The 24,350-nt window shown below is 33.2% G+C and overlaps 1 protein-coding gene across 3 annotated transcripts; it reads right to left on the minus strand.

Annotated features, from left to right (window-relative positions):
- Window positions 1–1,396: 1,396 nt before the first annotated feature.
- On the minus strand, window positions 1,397–23,971 carry CCNC (cyclin C). Of its 3 annotated transcripts, XM_069487458.1 has the most exons (13): window positions 23,654–23,925; window positions 18,613–18,719; window positions 17,681–17,765; window positions 17,448–17,517; window positions 14,797–14,848; window positions 11,085–11,140; window positions 10,241–10,276; window positions 9,466–9,557; window positions 8,764–8,831; window positions 5,472–5,551; window positions 4,440–4,558; window positions 3,516–3,610; window positions 1,397–2,982 (listed from the first exon to the last, which is right to left on the minus strand). In XM_069487458.1, the coding sequence occupies exons 1-12, from the start codon at window positions 23,683–23,685 to the stop codon at window positions 3,559–3,561; spliced, it is 849 nt and encodes a 282-aa protein (XP_069343559.1). In that variant the 5' UTR covers window positions 23,686–23,925; the 3' UTR covers window positions 1,397–2,982; window positions 3,516–3,558. The 3 variants fall into 3 exon arrangements, with proteins under 3 accessions (XP_069343559.1, XP_069343560.1, XP_069343558.1); XM_069487459.1 differs by lacking the exon at window positions 3,516–3,610 and having other exon boundaries at window positions 23,871–23,971; XM_069487457.1 differs by lacking the exon at window positions 3,516–3,610.
- Between the last annotated feature and the right edge of the window lie 379 nt (window positions 23,972–24,350).

The raw sequence follows: 24,350 nt of genomic DNA on the forward strand, positions 1-24,350 counted from the left end.
TGTCCAATAGAATTATAAAGCAAGCCATTATGTTATTTTAAATCTTCTTACATGTAAAAGATTAAAAAGAAACAGTGAAATTAATTTTAGTAATGTTTTATTTAATCCTATGTATCCAAAATATTATTTAAAACATGTAATCATTATAAACAGAGATTTTACATTCTTATTCTTTTGTACTAAAGTATTTGAAATCCAATGTATATTTTTACATTTACAGCACAACTCAATTCAGACTAGCCAATTTTTTTTTTTTTTTTTTTTTTTTTTTTGGAGACAGGTCTTGTTCTTATGTCCTAGAGTGCAGTGGCATGATCATAGCTTACTGCAACCTCAAACTCCTGGACTCAAGTGATCCTCCTGCCTCAGCCTCCCAAGTAGCTAGGACCACAGGTGTGCACCACCATGCCTGACTTAATTTTCTTTAAATTTATTTTTGTAGAGACAGGGTCTCACCATGTTGCCCAGCCTGCTCTTGAACTCCTGGGCTCAAGCAATCATCCTGCCTCAGCCTCCCAAAGTGCCAGGATTACAGGCATGAGCCATTGTGCCCAGCCAGACTAGCCACATTTTAAGTATTCAACAGCCACATGTGGCTAGTGGCTATCAAACTGGACAGTGAAGCCTATGGTAATATTTTAATTTTAAAAATAATACATATCATCAATGGCTGCTAAATCACAGAAAGAGACACTCAGCCATACATGCCTCCTGATGGAAGACCACTACTTTATACAGTAGTCTACTAGACAAAAAAAGAATCTGATCAAGTCTTTAGATTCAATAATCAATTTACAGAAAATATGGAGAAAAAAACATGTTAAAGGGCATGTCAAGGATGCAATTAGCAAAATCCAGATAGTGGGAAACTCAGTAAAAAATACACCAAAAAGAGGAATTTTTACAATGTGATGGAGATGGAATTCATTAATTTAAAAAAACCTAAAGGATTTCACAATGAATTGTACTGTGTTGTCCCTATTTAGATCCTGACCAGAATTATTTAACGATTTTTTATATTTGTGAGATAATTGAAAATTTGACATTAAAAAATTATTACTAATTCTTTTTTAGGTACAATAATACTTTTATAAAAGTTTTTTTTATAGAGTCATTATTTCTTAGGAACACATACTGAAATATTTATGGATGAAATGATATGCTATCTGGGATTTGATTCAAAATAATACACAAGTTGAGGGAAGTAGGTAGGAGTTTTGATGAAATGAAATTGGCCATGAATTGATAATTATTGAAGCTAGGTGATAGGAACATGGAGGTTAATTACACTACTTTATCTATTCTTGTATATGTTGTTTTAAATTTTCTACAATAAGAGATTGAGGCACATGTATTAATTTTAAAAATAAAATTTTAAAAATATAGGTAAGCTTAAAGGAAAAATTATTAAGTTAATGATTGTGATATATTATCACTCTGCCATCCACCTCAAGCCCAGCATTAATTCCTTCAGACCTGAGGAGAGCTTTTTCTCTTATTTCTTATCCTGCCATAAGCCTAGGAGACTTGTATTTGTCATTGGTCTGACTTTACACACACAGTCTCCCTTTCCAGTTCATCTGATACTATCCATAAGGAAGCAGGATGTGGTCTGCTTAAATACCATTTGAAATGACCCCAATGGCAAACTACAGAAAGCTTTAATTTAATACTTAACTAAAGAGGTATTCTCAGAAAAGAGCATAAGGCAAATTAAAAAAGATAAATTCAAGACACTAGTCAACATGGCTGGAGAACTTACTTTTATTCTTGCAGTTTTATACTAGGAAGCCAACATTTAATTTAATAACCCATTGTCCACAATTGATTTATTAAAAAATTTTAATCCTTAAATTGTACATCAATATCCTATGACTCCAAATGTTATCACTCTCCTTCAAGTCTGAAGAAAATGCTTAATTTATTAAGTTCTACAGACAGCACAGTCCCACTGACATAACATTTAGTATGAAGTCCTACACTCATGTGAGAATTAAGAACAGCCAGTATCAAACTGGCCTGAAACCTGATTGTGTTCCTGGCTCAGGATACCTGTAGTAAATTTGTAAATCCACATTGAGACACAAAATTAAACTAGGGTGTGTATATCTTATTAAAAACTTTTCACAGTAAAAATTAACATTAAAATTTTACTAGATTTCAAACTTATGTTTTTTTATCCAATTAAATTTTCAAAACGCCCGATTAACTGTGAATTAATTGCAAGTAACTTCATGTAGGTTTTTTTCTTCTGTTTGCCCAGCATTTCAAAATGGTTATGGAATATTACTTTTAAAATGTCAAAGTATGCTATACATATTGCACTTTTCTGCTAGGCTGGGGCTAAGTATCTTCCATGGCAAGATACCAAAACTATTGAATAAAATACACTTTTAAATCAATAGGTACTTGATTAATTTCCCTGAAATTATCAACATCGTTTCAAAATCTTCCAGGATTTTGTAAGATTTGATTGTTTAAATACAGTTTTAAAGTTAAACATATGAAGGGGGAAAAAAACCCCTCATATACTGACTTTTAATGTCCTTTTCTGGTCCCTCAATGACCAAAGAGAATTTTAAAGAAATTATGCTCCATGTTTCCTGGCTTAATAAAAAGCTACAATTTCTATTATCCAAATTAAGAAATATTATACTAATCAAAAGCTATTAATTTTGAAATATCTATGTCTGTCTGTCTGTAGGTCCCCTTAGAACCTTTCCAAACTTTTATAATCAACAGATTTAATCAGTTATGTACTAGATCAAATTAGGTAAAGAAACTGATTTTGCAAAAATAAAATCACTTCCCAAAATGCTTGACAGAAACAAGCTATTCATTTTCATTTGTGTTCCATTGAAGACATTACTGAAATCTGTCCAATGGTTTATTTCCAAGTGGTCCACTACGGAATTCTTCGGAATGTTTTAAGATTGGCTGTAGCTAGAGTTCTGACTTCCATTTGGACCCTGCTCTCCTTCACTGTTCAAATGGGGAAGAAAGAGATTTTTTACCAATTAAAAGATTCATTTTTAACACCCTAATAAGCCTACTAATTTTAAAGTTCATTATTCTGCAGCAGAACTTTACAAAGAAACATTTCTAAGACACAGATGTGGAAAAATTAAAACCCAGAAGAGTAACATTTGGTTTTATGTTTTTATTCTTATGTAACTTTTTGTCCTCACACATAACAAGCATTCTGGAAGTCAGTGTCCATATACACTCCAAAAATTTAAATTAGGGTATGGGATTTCATTCTTATTACAGGTATCACTCAACATAGAGATTACAGCTTCTTCTAAACAAATTTTCTATAAAATTAAATCTTACATATAAAATTCTATTCCTACTATTTACGAAAATCAAGAAGTGTTCTTCCAAAAAAACTCGTGTCCAAAGGCATAATAAAAGCATATATAAATACAGCAAAACTTTGTAAGTCAGAAAGAAATATGGTAATTTCCTGGAAAATGCTGAATATTTAAAATAAAAATAACTAAAACTGAAAATACCATTGAATGTGGCAATAGGATTATTGCCTTATCTTGTCCACCATCATCTTGCAGCTTCAGGCCCTGCCACTAGTGGAGAATCACTCAGGGAATTTCTGCAAAAAATGCATCCAAAGGCAGCTGTTTGAATGACTGCCTTAAACAGCTCCTTGTATAAGTCAAGTTAACTTTGTCCAAACTGTAACATTATCAGTAGCAACCTACAAATTTATCTTGTTATATAACTTAATTATTTTTCTAGATAGATGATGAAGATGGGTAACATTTCTTTATTTCTCTTCTGACTTTTTTCCCTACCCCAAATTATCTGATATACAGTGAGGGCTTAGAACCTGAACTAACTGAACAGATCCCATTTAAAAAAAACAAAAATCATCAACAAAAACCTATTAGCACAGGTGATTCATTATTTAGCAAAATTATGTTATTGCGTGCTGTGGATCTTAGGGTCACTCAAAACCAAAATTCTTTATCTTTATAATATCAGGTCATTCATCAGAATTTTTCTGCTAGTGAAATTTATAAAATAGGAAACTAGCCAGTAGTAGGGGGGAAAAAAGATGGCACATAGTCACACTGACATGAAACTACTACAGAATTCTTTATCCCTGAATTTCAGATAAACATGCCTAATACTTCTCTGATTAAATTTATGTACAATATGTAGCCATATGTTGAGGGATACCTGTAATAGACCTCCATTGCATTAGGAAAAATTACTAAATACATGATCAGACTAATGTATTTTTAAAAATGAGATATTCTCAAACTATCAAGTCACAAATTTAAAAAATAAAATTAACATGGATTATGAAGTTTTGGAAGAAATTTTAAGAAAAAGATACAAAACAACATAATTTAAGAAAAATATGATAAGTATGATATATAATTAAATGAAATCAATAATTAAAGTTTATAAAATACCTGTTTGGAGGAGGTTTTGGTTTCGGCATCTTACTAAGAATAGTTGCCATCTCTTTTCTCTCATCAAAATTCTTCCACTGCTCATATAGTTTTAAAATAACCCTGATTATTTCCAAAATCTAGAAGAAAATATTTGAAAAGTTCTCAGTGGCAAAAACAAGCAACATTTATTATGTAAAGAACACACATCACAAAAAACTGTAAAAAGATAAGAGTCTCTGTCCTTAAGTATGCAGGTTAGACAATTTTGATAAAATTTGAAAGCAGTATTTTTCACCACTCTGCTAATTTTTTTTAGACAGGTTTTTCCTCCTAGAGTCTCATCTTTTAACAGGTATACCCTGTCCATCCTTATCCATCTCTGAAGTTGGTTTTCTTCTACCTGATGACATCTTACACCAAAACAAAATAGTGAGATACTAAGTAAGATTAAAGGTTCTAATCATGGAGGAATATGCCACTATAGAGCACACTCCTCTAATAACTGTTTCAAACAATTTAATGGGAGATTGCACACACAAGATGTTTTTATTTTCTGTTAACTACCTGTAAGTTAAGGTGCTCAAAAACTGGCAGCTACAAATTTGTCATAACCAGTTTCCAAATTAGGCCTTTCTTTCCCACCTGAGTGGACCTAACTTGTATTAATTTTAATGTGTTCAACATTTGAGCAGAAAAGGTAGAAAACATGGCAAAAACCATTTTGCCAGGAGATAGGCTGCATTACAGAAGTTCACAGTAGTAATCAGTGGTCACTGGGTAGCTTTTAAAACAATCCTGGAAATTAGAGGCTACTTTGTAACCAGTCAAAACAAAAGTTTACCATTCTATTTAACCCTAAGCTGAAAAGAGAAATATAACTTAAATAGTCAACATCAACTCTTCCCACCAAATGTATTTCTTAATATTTTTTAACCAATAATTTTCTTAGCCTGATGAACATCCTAAGATTTTAGACTTATGGTAAGTAAATAAGACATTAATTTTTAAATGTTCAAGTTTTTATTTAAGTAAGGGAATGTTAAAGAATACCTTTTCCATATCCACAGAAAGCTCAGCAAACCACTGTCTGGCATCTTTCTGCTGTACAACGCAGGCTACATGTAGGCAAGCTGGAAAGAAAATGAGAGACAATTGCCCATGTTTAGCTGCAGACATAGAATACATGACCTTAGAACTAAAGATAAGATTTTCACTTACAAATTTATGTGTATTTTCCAACATTCCTTTAAAAAATTATACAGCTTGCAAGTCAAGACCAAGAATAAAAAAAAAAAATAATAAAAAAAAAATAACAAATTACACAGCTACATTTAATAATTACCACTGACCATCTCAACAACCTCTGATATAGATAGAAAAATTATTAGACTACATTAATGTTCTAAACATCTGCTCCTCACTGTGTGCTAGACCCTAGCCGCAATGCAGTTGCCTTGAAAGTCAGGGTATGTTAGAGAGGAAGAACAGCCAAAGAGGAGATTAGAACAGGGAAGCCATTCCTGAACAGTGGTATAAACAAAGTCAAATTGCACCCAGAAGTCAGTGTGACAAAAACAAAACAAGAAAGTCAATCAATATGCCAAGTTTTAAGAATGTTGACATTTCAATTAAAAGCAGTGTTGCCTCTGCTTTTTTTCTTTTTAAAGTTATTAGCATATGATCAAGTTATGTGAAGGGTGGGCACACCTATATAAATTTAGTGTTGAAATAAAATAGAGGTTAGGAAACAATGTAATATACCGTATACAATTATATACATTATATGTAATATAAACTAACAAAGATAGTAAAAGAGCTCAAAGACAAGAATCCCCATTGCGATTTTGCCTAAAACAATTTCTACTAGCAGCCTGGCTACCCTGATCCCATCCTAGCTTGTTGAGAGTTAAATTTCCTGGTCTGGTTACCCACATGACTTTGCTAAGGATGACATTCTAGGCAAACAGCAACTTAAATGTGAACTGACATACTGGTTGCCCCAAGTCAAACAAAACTACAAAGTAGGGCTTAGATCCAGAAGGAATTACGAGGCTAAAGGACTGAAATGATAAGAACAGATGATTTAAATACAGTGGAAAAAGCCATGACAGGGGCATAGATAGAGTAAATCAGAGATTGAGGAGGCATCCTAAGAGGTAATGTTGGGAGGGTGCTGGGGAGGGTCAACTAAAGGGGGTATCTGAGCCAAGCCTTAAAAAAAAGGTGAGAGTGGGAGGAGAGAATGACATGTACATAAATGGTAAAAAGAGGCTGTAGATTTTATCCAGCAATTAGGAAGAGCACTGAAAGGTTTAATTTGGAGACAAATTCTGAATCTTAAAAAGCTCATTCCAGCATTTTGTATTGCACAATTCTTTGAGACTATCTTTTGCATTATGGGATGCTTAGCAGCATCCCTGGCTTCTACCTACTAGATGCCAGTAGCATCTCACCCTAGTTATGACAACCCAAACCAGATATTGCCAAATGTCCCCTGGGGGGCAAAATTATCCCCAGTTGAGAACCACTAGCCTAGCTCAACAGTGTGGAGGATGGATGGGCTCTCTTGAGCACAGGGATGTGGAAGGCGAATTAGCCAGTTAGGAAACTGCTGTGGTAACCTGGACAGAGATGAGAAGATAGTTATGAGATTTAAAAAGGGACAATCAAGAGAAAAGCACAAAAGCATTGGTAACCAACTAGATGTAGGTATCAAGGGAGATGAAAGAACCTAACTGGTGGGTTTCCAACTAAGGTAATTAGCTAGTGCTATTCAACAAGCTAGCAAAGACATCAAAAGGAGGAACATATTTTGGGGCAAACTGATGAGGTCAGTGGTGAGTCTGAGGGGCAGTATAAAAGGAAAAAGGATATAAAGAACTGCTTGGGAACAAGATCTTGGCTAAAAAAGAAATTTGAACATTTTAGCACGTAAGAGATAGTAGATCTCTCTAAGCCACGGGCCTCAGTGAAAATACCCAGGAAGAAGAAAGATAGCAGGGATGGCAAAGATATAGCACATGTCCTGTTATCCCCTCCTTCCTACCTATGTAGAGCCTAGCATTCTTACACACTGAACCCAGATGCCACCTCAAAATCCTTCCAAATCCAGTGTTTCAGGGAGCCACCAGTACCACAAAAGTATAAATACAGCCTATTTGCCACCTCTGATGTAAGAAGGCCAAGAAACATGAACATTTAAGGAAAAACTGAACAAAGAGAAACAAATGAAAATTAAGTCTGAATTGGGAAAATAATGGGGGAAAACCAAGAGGATGGAGTTATAGAAGGAACCAATAGAAGGAAAAGGAACAAAAATTAACAAGTGCCTAGCAAACAGCAGGCATTATTTATTGCTCTACAAGCCATCTCATTTAATTCTTGCAATGACTCTGTATGGAATTATTAGCATCCCCCTCATTTTACAATTAAGGAAACAAACCCAGAAAGGTTAGATAATTTCCCCACAATTGTAAAGAAAGTAAAGTTTAAACCTAGGACTATCTGACTCCAAAGACTGTGTTCTAACCCATCACATCACTGCCTTCCACAGACAGCAGAATGGTAGCTAACTTCTCCCTCCAGCAAGGTATTAAGGACCACAGATGCTCCTTTACTCAACCTAAGTATTTAATTTTTTTTTTTTTTTTTTTTTGTTGAGACAGAGTCTCACTTTGTTGCCCAGGCTAGAGTGAGTGCCGTGGCGTCAGCTTAGCTCACAGCAACCTCAAACTCCTGGGCTTAAGCGATCCTACTGCCTCAGCCTCCCGAGTAGCTGGGACTACAGGCATGCGCCACTATGCCCGGCTAATTTTTTCTATATAGATTTTTAGGTGTCCATATAATGTCTTTCTATTTTTAGTAGAGACGGGGTCTCGCTCAGGCTGGTCTCGAACTCCTGACCTTGAGCAATCCACCCGCCTCGGCCTCCCAGAGTGCTAGGATTACAGGTGTGAGCCACCGCGCCCGGCCCCCAACCTAAGTATTTAATTGGGCTTAAGATATGAAAGATGGGCTCAATTATTTTACATAAGTTCAAACTAATATTGGCAGGCTTAATTCTGAACATTTCCCCCTAAACAAACAAAAATGTTCTATTCAGACACTGATTAAAATGCTTTTAAATGATTAAAAAAAACTTACCGTAAAAGGGGGTTGGGGGGGATACTAATCCTGATTTGTGACAGTTGCAGTTCATATTATTGAAATTCACATGCAAGTATTAGTCTATTACTTCATGGAACATAAAAACATAAAGTACAATAGGTTGAAATTTATTTTAGGATGACCTAAATATATTTATAACAATTTAATTAGCAGAAGTAATAACACGCTTACATACCTAAAGCTATCATGAAAGGAGGATACAGTAGGCAAAGATCCGTTCTGTAGGTATCATTCACTATCCTCCTATAGAAATGCAAATCATATTATTACTGAAAGCAGAACTACCTCATGTGTACATTTCCTCCCAGAGAGGGCCAGATTTCCCATCTTTGTAACACTTATTTCCCTTTTCTATTACTGAAGCACAGCTATAAAGGTGAAAACATCAAGGCAAAAGAATACATGATTTTGACAACAAACAAGCACTTATCAATGAATAAAACTACAGCTAAATGTATTTTAAATGTCAAAACCTCATAATAAATTATAAACATATTTGCATAGTTTTTCAAAAATCAGAAGATTAAATAAAAAAACAGAAATTATATGATGAACTTATATATATGTTGAATACTACCAAAAAGTATTCTGATTATGTTAAAGATAACCTCAGTCTTAATTTTTATATTAACAGTCTGTTTTTCATACAAAATCAAATTTTAACAGGTATATTTATCAAATAGATAACTTAAGATGCTTATAATTTTAGCATTTATACCACTATAGTTATTAAAATTCAACAAGCAGGTATTTTACTTAACATAAAATATCTTGGGGCACTAGTTTAATGACTTTAACAATACTAAACTTCATTTTTACTTGTCAACCTTCCTATCTAATAACATGTTACACTATTAATAACTTCTGTTCTAATTACCATGCAAGGGGAAGCAACATGTCTTCTTGGCCCATGTCCTGCACATACTGGAGCAAAGGTCTATAAGGATGATACACTATCAAGCAACAATCCTAGAAACAGTTTAAAAAATGTGTATGTATAAAAACAGATTTATTACAACACAAAAACGATATCATCACCCAACTGATTTGTAATTGTGTATTCCAAAGTGAAGTTCTCTAACTCATGCTTGCTTCCCTTTTATTCTCTTAAGCAAGCAGTATGGCAGCCCTAACCTCTACTATAATAGTGAAGGCAGTGCTCTCTCTGGAATATACCTTGGTAAATCGGTTGGCAGTCAGTCAGCATCCATTCATTCCCTTAGAGACTCAAAGTGTCACATCTGCAACACACTGAAACCTCTTATTAGCCTATAAATCCATAATTCTCAATTGGAGGAGCAGAATTCTGCCAAAGACATTATCTATCTTTAAATAACACTGTACACATATACAAATTGTGCACATAATTTACAGTGGTTTAATGTCCTGACCTGTTTGCTTATGATCCTTTTATTGTAGTTACTTACTATAAAATAGAAAAATGTTCCCATCCTAAGTAGGATACACAAATTATTTTATGGGTTTCAGAGAGGGTACAGGTGATAAGGTTACCAGGCTACTATGATTTCACCATCATGTATCATGTGGATGGTGTTAAAATGTACCTCCCTACAAATCATTTCTTTAAATAATTTCTGACTTTATTAAATTTGAAATTGTTTTACTCTATTAATTGCAGGAAATATACTTACCATTAGTTCTAAAAGATAGAATTCACATTCTAATATCTGTTTAAAAAAAAAAAATTATCAAATGTCAACAAGAAACCAAATTAGATGAGTCCACTTAATCTAACACAATTTGTAGACATTATAGTAATTTAGCACAAATTTTAATTAAAATTTTAAACTAAGAAAATAAGCTTATATTAAAATGAACATATGCAATAAAAATTACTTTTTATTACATAACACACAATTATGATTATAAAGCATTTCAATCTTTATAAGGAAAAGTCAGCCTCTTATAAGCATTCTTTTTACTCATTTTTATTTAAAATATCCTGTAAAAACTTCCTTATTTTTCTACTCAATAAATGCAAGAATGCAATGATCTCTACTTAATTAAAAACACACAGTTTAAGCAGAATGAACAAATCCCTTGCATGGTAGAAAAAGAAAGATATGTCTATTAAAATATCAATGGAAATTCATCTTAAAAATATTTCATACTGTTCCATTAAAGTGGTTCTCAGCCCCAGCAGCACATTAGTATCACCTGGGAGCTTTTAGAAAGTACCAATGCTGGGGGGCTCCAAGCCTGAAAATTCTATTAAGGTGGTCTATTAAGGATGCAACATCAGTAGTATTAAATAGTTCCCAAGATGATTTAATGGTCAGCCAGAGTTGATAATCACTACTATGAAGTATTTTAAAAAATGGTAAAAGCTAGTTATTTTTAATTTAGAATAATGTCTATGGTCTTATAATATCTGAAATTGCCATTTCTAGGAGACTATTAAGTTTATTCTAATACAAAATGTAGCTAGTTGATATATAGCTTTGACAAGTGTTTTATTTTATACACTATACTTACATGATTCATCCTATAAGGAAATTCCTTTGGAAAGGCATATGAAAATCTAGTTTTTACTGCAGAAAACAAAAAACAATTTTAACTAAGACAATGAGAAAATAAATTAACCCAAAATTAGAATTTAACACAGTGTAGAATATTAGAGGGTAGGGCTACCCATTTTCAGCAGCTCTTGGCATTGCTTAGGGATCCAGATTTTTTTTTCAGGGGAGGGGAAAGACTGAGTAGCAGGAAGCCCCAGATCACCACCTATACTACAATTAGCCTCAATTTTATAATTGTTATATTAAGAAAGGGTTCTGCAGCCTAAAAAATAAATAAAAAGAATGAAGAAAAAATCACTGGCTTTTATCATCTTTAAAATCTTTCCAGGTCCAGAATGGTATTGCTCTATTCTCTAGTGATTTACCTTAGAAGGAACACACGGGTTGTATACGTGTCTACAATACATATGTACTTGTTTTTTAAAAATATACATATGTAATATTGAAAGGATAATATACCAGAAAATGATAACATGGTTATCTGAGATTTAAGAATTTTTTACTAATCTGTACTTTCTAAACTTTATATAATGACTAGTTATTTTTTATCAAAAAATATATTTTAATAAAGCATTAGTATATGTGCAAAGGTCTCTAGAACCTTTTTTTATACCACACACCGTTACAACTCTATTATCTACTACTTTATTAGTCACTAATAAAGTACAAATGAAAAAAACACATTAGCCATCAGTCCCCCATCTCCTTAAATATATACATATATACATACATATATATATTTAAGTACTATCTGAGAAAACTGTATTCCAGCTATTATGCCACAACATTTAACTCAATCAAGTAACTACTGACAGGTCCTCAAAGACCTGTTTTATAATTCCTTCCATTTATATAAAATCCCAGGTGACCTCACTGAGATGAAAAGGAATTCCATTTATTCTAGTACCATGTTTTCAAAAATATTTGTTTTGTAAATTGAGTACCCTATTGCTAATTTAGATAGGTAACATCTACCAGGATTTGAAACCATTTACACTTGACACAAGGAAATTTACACTTAATCTTTCTTTTCCTCTTGTCTTCAGTTAATTTTGAAAATGTACCTATACCTATTAAGGTCTCTGAGTTTTACAAATCATTTTGATGTGAATAAAATGTAAAGTATAAGAGAAAAAACAAGTTCTTATATAATGGTAGACAATCAACAGGTAAAATTATCTCTGTACCTAAAACAAATCTACATTCCTAACTCCTGGACCTTGACACCTAATACCTCTACTGAAATTAGATTTACCTGATGCTGTCAATTTATCTCTTACTCCATGCTAAAATTGCTCTGCATTTTGATTTTCTATCTTCTAATCCCTTTCTTCCAACTTAGAGGAAAATGCATCACTCCTCTCTATTTTTACCCCTAACCACTTATGCACTTGCTTTCATCTATTCAATTGCTAGTTCCTACTATTTTTTTCATCTTTAACCTTTCCTCCTTCAGTAAATCTGTCCCATATGCTCAAATTTCCCTTAAAAAAACAAAACAAACCAAACACTACCTAATTATATTCCTTTTTTTTTTCTTTTTAGTAGACTGAATATTTTTTAGAACAGTTTTAAGTTTACAGAAAAACTGAGAAAACAGTACACAGAATTCCCTTATACCCTTATGGACTGAATGTCTGTGTCCCCCCAAAATTCACATGTTGAAGTCCTAACCCCCAATGTGATTGTATTTGGAGGTAGGGCCTCTGGGAGATAATCAGGTTTAGATGAAGTCATGAGGGTTAGCCCCCATGATGAGATTAGTGTCCTTATAGGAAGGGAAAGAGAGGTTAGATCTCTCTCTGACACAAGGAATTGATCTTTTTTACCACGTTGAACTTAGACTTAGCCTAGAACTGTGAGAAATAACTGTCTGTTGTTAAAGCCATCCAGTCTGTGGTATTTTCTTATAGCAGCCTGAGCAGACTTAAGACACCCTCACCCAGTTTCACCTATTATTATAGATGAAATTCTATAGGACTGTTGCCCTTATATGAAGAAGACACACCAGGGCTGTGTGTGCAGAGAAAGGACCATGTGAGAACACAGCCAGAAGGTGGCCATCTGCAAGCCAAGGAGAAAAGCGTCAGGAGAAACCAAACCTGTTGACATTTTGATCTTGTACATTTAGGCTCTAGAATTGTGAGAAAATACATTTCTGTTGTTTAAGCCACCCAGTCTGTGGTATTTATGGCAGCCACAGCAAAGTTACACACTGAGCAAAGCACTATTCTAAGAGCTTTATGGATACTAACTTATTTGATTCTCACAACTACTCAACGTAAATATTAACATCCTCACCTTGCAGATGAGGAAACTAAGGCACAGAAAAAAATATTTTGTTCAATTTATCCCATAGAAATGGAGCTAAAATTTGAAACCCAAGCAGTCTGAGCCTACATAATACACTATAAAACTTAAGAAATAAATAAAATAGCCTGTTATATAAAAAATTCTAAAACATATATATAAATAAACCTTGGTAACAGGTATCTCACAATAAAAAATATATACATTTTTTAAAAAGTTTAAAAAGCAGAAACTAACATAAGAAGAAAATCAGGTACCACTAATCTACTATGCACAGATTGAGCATTGCTAACATTTTGGTGAGAATTCCTTTTAGTCATTTTATAATTTTTTAATAATTTGATTTTCCAAAGGGCAATTCATTACTTCATCAATGTGATAGATTGGTATATTAAACTTTTTGGCAAAAATGATTATTAATCTTCTATCCTTATAAGAATTATGATGTGACATGGAAAAGACTGAATTATAGTATTGTATTCTTCTCGGACAGGGACTGACTCAAAAATACAAAAATTAGTCAGTCTGGCTCACAAACTTAAAACATAAAAAGCTATCTTCTGTCTCTCCTGTGTAGATCACAGAAATAATAATAATAATAATATATATGAATTATCTTTTGCTAGATGAGGCCTTTTTGCTTAATCTATAAAGATGGAACATAGCATAATGTTAATATCCAGTACACGGTACTTTACAATGCTATTTCCTTTCATTTCATGACTCACAAAAAGCTAAATCTCATCTTTTTACATTTTTTAATATTTTTTATCACCTCTGAGAAGCTGTGACTAAACCCCCTCTTTCTAGATAAAGGACTCAGGCAGAAAGGTAAAGCAACTTGCTCAAGGTTACACAGTTCCTTAGAGACAAAACATAGCTACTTAATGACAGAACCAGGGTTAAAAGTCAGCCTTTTTTCTGAACCATGTTTTTCAATATGTATATTTAAAAATACCTAATTCCCAAAGACAGACATTATAGTTGCTCAAGAAACATTATAGTATATTCCACCCATAACAATGACATAACAGTTATTAGGAAACAATAAAATATAATAAAATTAGGAAATAAATTTTTCTGTACCCCTACTATAAAATTAAGAGCCACCGAGTTGCTATTTTTGGACTGATAATTACTATCCATTTATAACATTAAAAGTAACATCTTAAAGATAATACTATAAGTGGTTTTTAAAAAAACTTCTTTTTTGCCAAATTTATTAGTCATAAAGGTATCCTCAGGAGATTTAATAAACCCAACTAATCTCACACGTCTCATAAACTAAAAAATTTCTATGTACTATGAAACTTTCTTCAGAATTACATCCTTAAAGCAGATATATTTTTTGCACTTACATACAGAAGTAGCAGCAGAAATCAATCTTGTATTTGAGACTACTCCAAATTCCTAGAGAAAGAAAAGTAGATGAGACCAGGTACATATTAACCCAGTGAACCTGGGAGTATCTATCTGAGGTCTATTCAAAACAGTATTTCCTAGCTCCCCTCATATTTGTACTCTAGTCTGTTCACCTTCTACCTACTTGAGGGAAAAAGTACTCAAATCTCCAAAATATACAGGTTGAGAATTTCTTATAAGAAATGCTTAGAACCAGAAGTGTTTCAGAGTTTGGATTTTTTATCTTGGAATATTTACATTATACTAGTTGGGCATCCCTGACTTGAAAATCTGAAATCCAAAATGTTCCAATAAACATTTCCTTTGAGTGTGATGTCAGCACTCAAAAAGTTTCAGATTTTGGATTTTTGGATTAGGGATACCAATATTACTTTTCTTTAAAATTGCTACATTTAAAACAAATAATTTTATAACTTAATAACAATAAAAGGTACCAAATTAGAAACCAAGCCTTAGAGTGCCAGTGCTAGTTTTCTGCACTTGAAATAGTTTCCAAGAAGACTGTTTAGATTCTACATCGAATTGCAAGAATAAATATTAATTGAATAGTATGCTTCCTATTCAATTGAACCTGGACTAACATATACCTAATGCCATTTAATAATAAAACAGTTCAATCTCTGAATAAGATAAACTTTAATATCACCAAAAGAACTCAAAAAAACCATACAAACAGTAATTATCCTTTTCAGAACAGGGAGACAAGAATGATATGTATGAGACTTCCAAGATCACTTCTCATTTCTTCTTTCAACCTAACATATCACCATTGTAAAATTAACTAAAATTTATCAGGTGATCCACCTGACACATATTGTCTCATTTAATTTTCTCATAAGATTAATTTCATAAGATTCCTACAGCCTTCATTTCATTTTAAAATTTGAAAAAATCAAGAATTGGTTCCTTATCCAACAAAAGAAACTAAACTAAAAAATCTATCTGTTCAAATATCTTCAACCTACCTCCTTATTCTGTGGGGGGGCGCATGTATGTGTACACATAAATTTATATTTACATTTAAACATCCAACCATAATAACTGAAAATAAAATGTAAAAGCCAAACACCATTTCTATACAATTTTTGTACAATTAGCAGAAAGATTTGGTCATAGAGATAAAATGTAATGCTATAACCAAATCTGAAAGTCACTCCACCAAGCCCTCAAATAATTCTTTATCTTAAAGCAAAAACTTTCACTCAGTAAATCACATAACAGAGTTCTACTCAGTAAATCAAATAACAAATAACAAAACAAATTAAAATCCCCAAATTAATCTACAAGAGTAGATGTTTATAAAGATTTTGCCTTAGTCACCTATACTGGTTGTACTTAAGATACATAAAATTAAATTATTACATGGTAATATTTAAATAAAATCAAATATTACATGGTAATATTTTTAAAAAATCACCCATAATAAAGGGCTTTTATAAACACTTTTTTTTTCCATTAAAGAACTTAACAACAAAGCTGGTTCTACCTCCTTAAACTACCACTCACAATGAGAAAACCTTAAATCTCTAGAAAGCTTGTCCTGATACTATTTCTAATAGAGTCAGCTCTCATTATTTAGGAAATAGTTGGGAAAGATGTCATAGATAATCCTAAATAATGGCTAAAACAAAACTAAATCATAGTGGGTACGAAAAGGAATGTAAACTTACTGGGTTAAAATCACATTCACTATTCAAGAATACAATTACTATTCTAAAGATATCATCCAAAAATAGAAACATAATACAAAAATTTTGTAACAGTAAAGACTGCATGAATTCATTATGAAAACCAACCAATATTTGCTACTATTTTCTGGATTTTAGCTGAGCTCTCTCAAAAATACTGAAAAGCTAAATAAGTTGAACAGAAATTCAGTCTCAGCTGCAAGTTCCTATTTGTCTTTTCTCCCTCACCTGATTTCTCTATCCTCACCAACCAAACTTTCCCTTGTTAGAATCTATATAGCTACAGCTACCCCCCAGTCCTTGTCTTCCCTCTTGCTTTCCCTGTGAATTGGTAGGCAGCCAATCATCAGGACACACGAAAGGGAAAAAAGTAGGACATAAGCATACAAGTGAGAAGGAGGGACATTCTCAGGTTATAGTAAACAAGCTGTGGCACTTATTGAATACTACTATAGTTAGTGCTATAAATGTCTTAAAGGCAGCAAAGCAAAGCAGTTAAGAATAGAGGATTAGAAACTAAACTCTGCTGATTCAAATACTGGCTCTGCCACTTACCAGCTGTATGATCTTAGGCAAATTCTTAATCTTTCTGTGCTTCAGTTTCCTCATTTATAAAATGAGGATACTACTACTACATATTACATAGTTATGAAGGTTAAATCAGTTAATATTTGTAAAGGGACTTACAAAAGCACTTGGTACACAGTAAGTGCTACATAAGCATTTGTTAAATTAATATATAAAATAAAGATGTGTATATATCTTTGATTTTGCACTATTTCAGTATCTTGCATAAATTACCATCTATTATTACCTTTACATAAGTAATGTGAAAACTGGGGCAGATTAACCAACATACATGACTACACTTTGATGAAGAACAGAAAACTGTTTTATACCTCTACTTTGGATGCCAAAAACACACATGTAGGAGCCATTAATACAGGATCTATACTTTTCAGAGAATACCTAAAATATGATAAAAACAAAGTTAGATATCATTTATACAGAGAACACACTGGAAAAAAAATAAGATAACTCTATGGCAAACACGATTCACTTATACTGTTCATCAACATTAGATAAGAGTTTCAAATAGCCACAACATATTCCCAAAATAAAACAGCCCTACCTGGCATAGAATCTCTTGAAATAGACTGTAGCAGTGGCAATAACTTGTTGTCTTAATTTAAGATGTTCACCTAATGCTTGGATAACTAAAAGGAAAATAATAAAGTTTAAATGTATCTTCTGGTACATAGAACAATAATTTCTATGTAGTCAAATCATGACTACATTCATTTTTAACACAAGAAAAACCTACACATGCTATAAAGCTCTACATGGATCATGGTGGTCTAGCAGTAGGATTTGCAGATTTGTTTAATAGATATTCATAAGCACACAAAAAATTGCCCCATAGCAAAAATTATTCTTGCATTAGAGGATGAATGATAGGTATTTCCCCTCTATTGTCTAAATATTTTCAATGCTTTTCATACTATCTTTATAATAAATATAAGAACAAAATATTAGCTGCCTATCAAACCATTAAAACCCTTTTTACAGTTTACAAAAAAAAAAAAAAATCCATAATGAATCCTCAAAACAACAAGAGAGTTAGGTTTGCAAAAGAGTGAATTGAAGGTCAGAAAGATCATGTAGCAAAGCTACCACATGGCAGACCTTCCAACTCTAAATCCTCTTCCCTCCAAAGCAAAGTTGAGATACGACTGCCCACTAGAGGTTGTCAACCAAAGAATCATTTATCCTTTAAGTACTTTGCTTTAGCCAACCTTAAACTAGGTTTAATAATGCATTATAAAGGCTTAGGGAGATTAATTAACACTTTCAAATTGTCCTGAGTGCCTGTGACATGTAAGATTCACACAAAAAAACTTTATTTAGATCACTAAAAAGTAAGATAAGTTGTAAAAAGAATACATGTATAAATAAAAATGTTAAGTATGGACTAAAACAGTTCAAAAATTACCATTTAAAAACACTTTAATTCAGAGGTAACCAACTATACCATTTCAACCAATTAAAAATAAAAATGTTTACCATTTGTAAAAAATATTTGTAATTTCCAATACTCTTCTTCTGAAAGAAACTTCAAGTCCTTTTGGCGCTCCTTCAAAAGATCTTGTTTATCCAAAATCCATTGTAAACTAGAAGAAGTAAGATGTTAAGACACGCTATAGATAATCAACAAAGTCACAGACAACACTGTAAGATTGAATAGGTTGTTCATATTCTGAGAAGTACAAAATTCAAGAAGTAACATTAAAGATGATATTTCTCACATTTCTTGAAATGTGAATGAACACATGAATGTGCCCTGAAAAATATTCTGTTCTAATCTTTTCCCTCTTCCTCCTCAGTCTTTCTCTGTTACTAGCTTATATTGTATTTCATTGATTCTAGGATTCTGATATCAAGACATGTCTTATAATCAGTGATGCCTTAGCATTTTAATTGGCAGTATGTTTATTCTTTCTTAGTGATATATAAAATAAGGTGGAATTATTTGGCACCAATTAATGGCACCTTAGATTTGATGAAGTAAATTGTTTCTCAGCTATTCATGAGTAACTATGGTATTTGATTTTCCTACTTCACAAATCCAATCATACCAAAAGCTACTTTAAAATTTATTACACTGACAGCCTCCTCCTCTGGTCTAGTCAAGAATACTATTTGTAACTAGAGATGTGAAATTGATATTGCTTACAAAACTATTCTGCAACCTGTTTTTCTCACTTGGTATGTATTGTAAGTCTTTTTATGTCAATGAACTTGTTATTTAGCGTCCTTTTAAATTGCTGCACAGCATTATGGATGAATCATTAGCCAATCCTTATGGCAGATATACAGGTTATTATTTTTTCATTATTACAAATAGTGCTTTAGTGAACAACTTTATAATTCATCCTTGCATATGATTAATAATATACCTGAAATCATTTCCTAGAAGTAGAACTAATGGGTCAGTTTTGTAGGTAACTTTGAAACACACTGTCAATTTGCTCTCCAAAAAAGTTATATCAATTTCCACTCCAATTAACCATTCATGAGTGTGTCTTAAAATATTTAATCCTATGGATTACTTACCGTCTTTTAAATACTTCGTAACTTAAAGGCAAAGTATTATGTTACTGTTTTGTTTTGTTTTTTTACTTCTAAGGTTAAATATCTTTTCATACCTTCATTAGCCAAATATAATTCTTTTGTACAATGTTAATTCTAATATCACCATTTTTCTAATGGGATTGCCATTTTTTTATGATTAAGAGATTCTTTTGATCTAAAATTTGTGCATTATGGATAAATAATTTGTCTGTAAAATAAGCTGCAAAAATTTCTCCCAAGTTTAAATATCTCTCAATATTTAATTATCTGCAATATAGAAATCTGAAACTGAATCACTTACTTGAATCTCCCCATCTTTTACTTTTATGTTTGTCATGCATGGAAAAGCCTTCCCTGACTCAAAATGGTAAAAATAATCCACCCATATCTTAACACCTTTCAAGGCTTTTTTTTCTTTCAATTTATGATCCATCTGAAATTTATTTTGACATAAAGTAGGGATCCAGCTAATTTTGTCAAATGGTTCCAAATGCTGCTTAAGTATTTCCTGATTTATAATTCTGCCATTATATTTGGATCTTCTTTATAATTTCCTATTTTTAATTTGTTTTCTTGTTCCTATGCCATGCTATTTTAAAACACAGAAAATTATATAATTAATATCTGGTATAAACAATGCCCCCTTGCTACTATTCTTCAAAAAATTTCTGACTATTCTATCACAATTATTATTCTAAAACCTGAACTTTAGAATCATTATGTCAAGTCCCAAAAAAGAATATCCACTCAAAATTTTGTTTGGGATTGCATTGAATTTAAAGATCAATATAGGGAGAAATTACATCTTACAATGCTACAATTTAAACTCCGTTTATTAAAATCTCTGTTCCACTATAGAGTTTTAAAGTTTTCTTCCTACCGGTCCTGTACATTTCTTAACTTTTTTCTCCAGTATATTTTCTGTTACTATAAGTAAATTATATTTTTCTACCATTCACTTTTAAAAAGTTTATCTTTGTATTTTGTAAGTAGTCATCTTATTAAACCTTTATTATTTCTAATAAGTTTTTAATTAACTGAATTTTCTAATTAATTTTATCTACATATGGATAATTATTATTCTTTTTATATCTCATTCTCCTACCAATTTCATTGACTAGCATATTCTGAAAATGTTAAATAGGCACCCTAATTTTCCTAATGTTTTGCCATTAAATATCTCTTGCTGATGCTTTGGTATGTTTTTCATGTTAAAGAAGCATCCTATTTCTGTTTTAGTAAGAACTTTAGTCAAGAACAGATGTTGAATTTTAATAGTATTTTAATGTCTTCACTGTTTAACATATTTCCTAATATTGACTCTATTTCTATAGTAAAATTCACTTTGTCTTGTTTTATACTTTTCATGTAATGTTAGTCTCCATTTAGTATTACTTTATTTGTAATGTTTGCATCAATATGCAAAAGTGAGACTGTTTTTAGTGCCACCTTAGCTAGATTTTCCTATAAGCATTATTGTGGCTTTATAAAGAGAACTAAAAAGCTTTCCTTCTTTTTGTGTGAACTAGAACAATTTCAAAAGGAAATCCTTTTAAAAGTTGGAAAGAATTTACCCTTGAAATAATGTGGGCCTGGAGGGTTTTTTAAGGAGTTGCTTTCTGGTAATTTTCTTAACTTGTTTTGGCTTTCAAATTTATCACCATGGAGATAACCCAAAGGAACCTCTGATTTATTTACTTTTCTCATTCCTAATTTTTATTTTTGTATCATCCCTTTTTTCTGGATTTAACAAGCAGTTGTTTGGTCTACTGTTTTGGTATTCTCTAAGAACCAGCTCTTATAATTTTTTTTTCCTTTTAATACATTAGTATCAGTGTTCCTTTTAATAAATCTTTCTGTTTCCTTAGGTTTATTTCACTTTCATTTTTAATATTCTTAAGTAGAATAGAATATTATTTTTATTCTCTGTTATTCAGGATGTTGATTTTCTAATAAATGCAGCTTTGGCTATACCCCATATATAGTGATCTCATGCTATTTTCTACATATTAAATAACTTGTCAGTTTCTTTTTGATATAATAAAGTATCCACGGTTGGTTCTGTAGTTTTTATTTTTGTAACTTGTTCGGTAATCCATTCAATCAACCAGCAAATATTTAGTGCCCTTCTGGTTCATTTTGGTCAGAGAATGTGTTTGGGTCTACTACATCTTTCTGAAATATACTGTGATTTGCTAATCAATTTCATCTCCACAGAGTCATTTTACATTTTAAAAAAGATAAATTTCACAAATATTTTATAAGTTTTCCTCACAGCACTTTGTATGAAGGATAAACCAAGAAGACTTACAAATACTGCATTCCATCAAATTTGATTCATGTAAGATTCACTATTATTTCATGAGCTACTATAAAAGAAATTGCCATGTTGATTTCAAAGTTGAAGTGTGAAAATGTGCATTTTAGAGGCATGATATACAGCATATTTCATGTCAATTTTCCTCTTTCACAAATTCACCTGAGACAATAGCCTTTCATAATTTTTTTCTTTGTTTTTCCAGAATTGTCTTGTCTTTCACACTTGTTAACCTTTTGCAGATCAGGGACTCCATAATTCGCAAAATATTTAAGTAAGGCAAATTGGCCTCTTCCTCCAAGACAATTTGAATTGGAAAGCAAGGACAGCACCAAAGGAGCACATTTAATTTTACAATAATTTTACATTTGAAAAGTGAAAAACCTGTTTTTATAATGCCAAGAGTAAATGAAAACATAGTGAGAACACTTATAAAAAAGGAAAAAGGATCTTTTTTAATTTAAAGTTGAAAAACCAAAAATCAACAGCTAGCTACCTGTCAATTCTCTCAGCTTCTTTCAAAGTTTATCAGGATACCTCTTCTCTGCTACCAAAACTTATTTAACTTTGCCAAAGCAAATATTTCACCGTGTGAAACAATGCAAAATAAAAATAACATAATCAGTAGTAAAGCTTCTATAACACTTCATCTCCACTGAATCACTTTATAGCAAAAGGAAAACCTGCTTTTCATTAAATAGGTTTCTCAGCCCATTGTTTTTTTTCCTCGTGCAAAGGGCTAAAAAAAATGAATGAACAGTAAGAATCGATCCTATTCTCAAAATCAAAATTTAAATTAGTTACTAATGCTTTCTTAGCATTAAAAATTATTACCCTCTTTATCAAGTTCCGTTCCTCTTTCAACTATACAGTGGAAAGCCTAGTTAGTGTTCAATTAGCCCCATCACATACTTTCCACCTGCTTAAATGTATTTTAGGATAAGTGTTAATATTACTCTAGCTCTCCATGGTCACTGACAGAAACAAAAACTCACTCATCAAAAAGGTTAAAGAAATAGGCAAACAAATCACTGGAAAATGCACTTTTAAAACAAAATATAAGGCACAGGCTAATGAAATGGATACATTTTGAAAGCACCTGCTCTATACCTTATCAACATAAAACTCCATCTAGGCATAAAGTAGTGGCAGGAAGCAGTCAACAGAAATAAGTCTGACTCCCTCCTCTCCTCGGAGTAAGATATCCATTCAAGATAAAAGGTGAATGACAAAAGACCACGATGCCCATTCTCTGAAGAAATCCGAGGCAAAAGCAAGCCACCACTGTCCTGAACAGGTAGCCTCACAGTCCTGAACTGAGTCACACTTCCATACCTGTGCCCACTCCATCTCATTCCCCGCGGCCTAGCCAATCCAAGAATCCGAAATTAAACACCTAAATCTTCCTTCTTCAGAGACTAAACCCCCTTCCCTCACCCTTCCAGCTCACAGATTCTTCCCTCCCCGAAACCGGACCGGGGGCGTGGAGGAGAGTCGCCTCAGAGAAGCTCATCTCGCTTCCGGTAGCCGCCACCTCCCGGGAGTACCGCCGGCGCTCGGGACTGAGGCAGGGATCCAGGCCCAGGGGAGTCGCAGGCCCACTCCTCACCGCCCCCCACGAACCGGCCCCAGGTGAGAAGACGGAAGATCACTTACTAGTGGGAGCTCTGCCAAAAGTTCCCTGCCATGGAACACAGCTTGCCCTGATAAAAAAGCACCAGCCGGCGGAGCGGCCCGCGGAGCGACCATAGACCCAGCCCGTCCGGTAACCACGCTCCCCGATCAAATCAGCTCGGCTCCGCTCCGCGGCAGCGACGGCGAGAGGAAGAGGATGGCACCCTATTCTCCTTGACGCCGGCCGGCAACACTCAACAGTGGAAACCCGTTCCTATGGACAAAAGTTCCGGCCCGCCCCGCGGTAGCGGAGGAAGCCGGCGGGGAGACAACGGCCTGTGGGCGAGCTGAGATAGGAGACGGGAACTATTGCTCACGGAGACTCGCGGCGGGTGGAAAACTCTCGCGAGAGCGTAGTGCGGTTCTGGCCTAGAGCCGGCACAGCTCGGTTTTGGGTCCTCAGCACTGGAGTCGCTGAGTGGGCGTAACCTAGAAGAAGTGGCCCAGCTCGCGGTTCTATCATTCCGTCTTCCAGGCCTCCAAAAACAGGACGATGGCATTGTAATAATAATAAAACATAAGATTTTATGATTTCACTTATTTTTCCTTCTACTGGAAGGAGAAATAAATGAAGATGACTTTGGCCTCGCAGATCGAGTGTTTTTAATTGAGTTCCTACTAGCACCAGGCCCAATGTGTTCTTTTTTTTTTTTTTTTTCCAGGATATTATGGGGGGGTA

Source organism: Eulemur rufifrons, chromosome 15 (assembly GCF_041146395.1).
Source record: "Eulemur rufifrons isolate Redbay chromosome 15, OSU_ERuf_1, whole genome shotgun sequence".
In the NCBI taxonomy this organism is placed as follows: Eukaryota; Metazoa; Chordata; class Mammalia; order Primates; family Lemuridae; genus Eulemur; species Eulemur rufifrons.

Coding starts and splice junctions, on each gene's coding strand:
- CCNC (XM_069487457.1), bottom strand. CDS start 23,685: ATGGCAGGGAACTTTTGGCAGAGCTCCCACTA. Junction 17,518..17,680: donor TTCAAGAGATTCTATGCCAG/GTAGGGCTGTTT, acceptor ATCATATTTTAG/GTATTCTCTGAAAAGTATAG. Junction 2,983..4,439: donor CCAAAACCTCCTCCAAACAG/GTATTTTATAAA, acceptor CCATTTGAACAG/TGAAGGAGAGCAGGGTCCAA.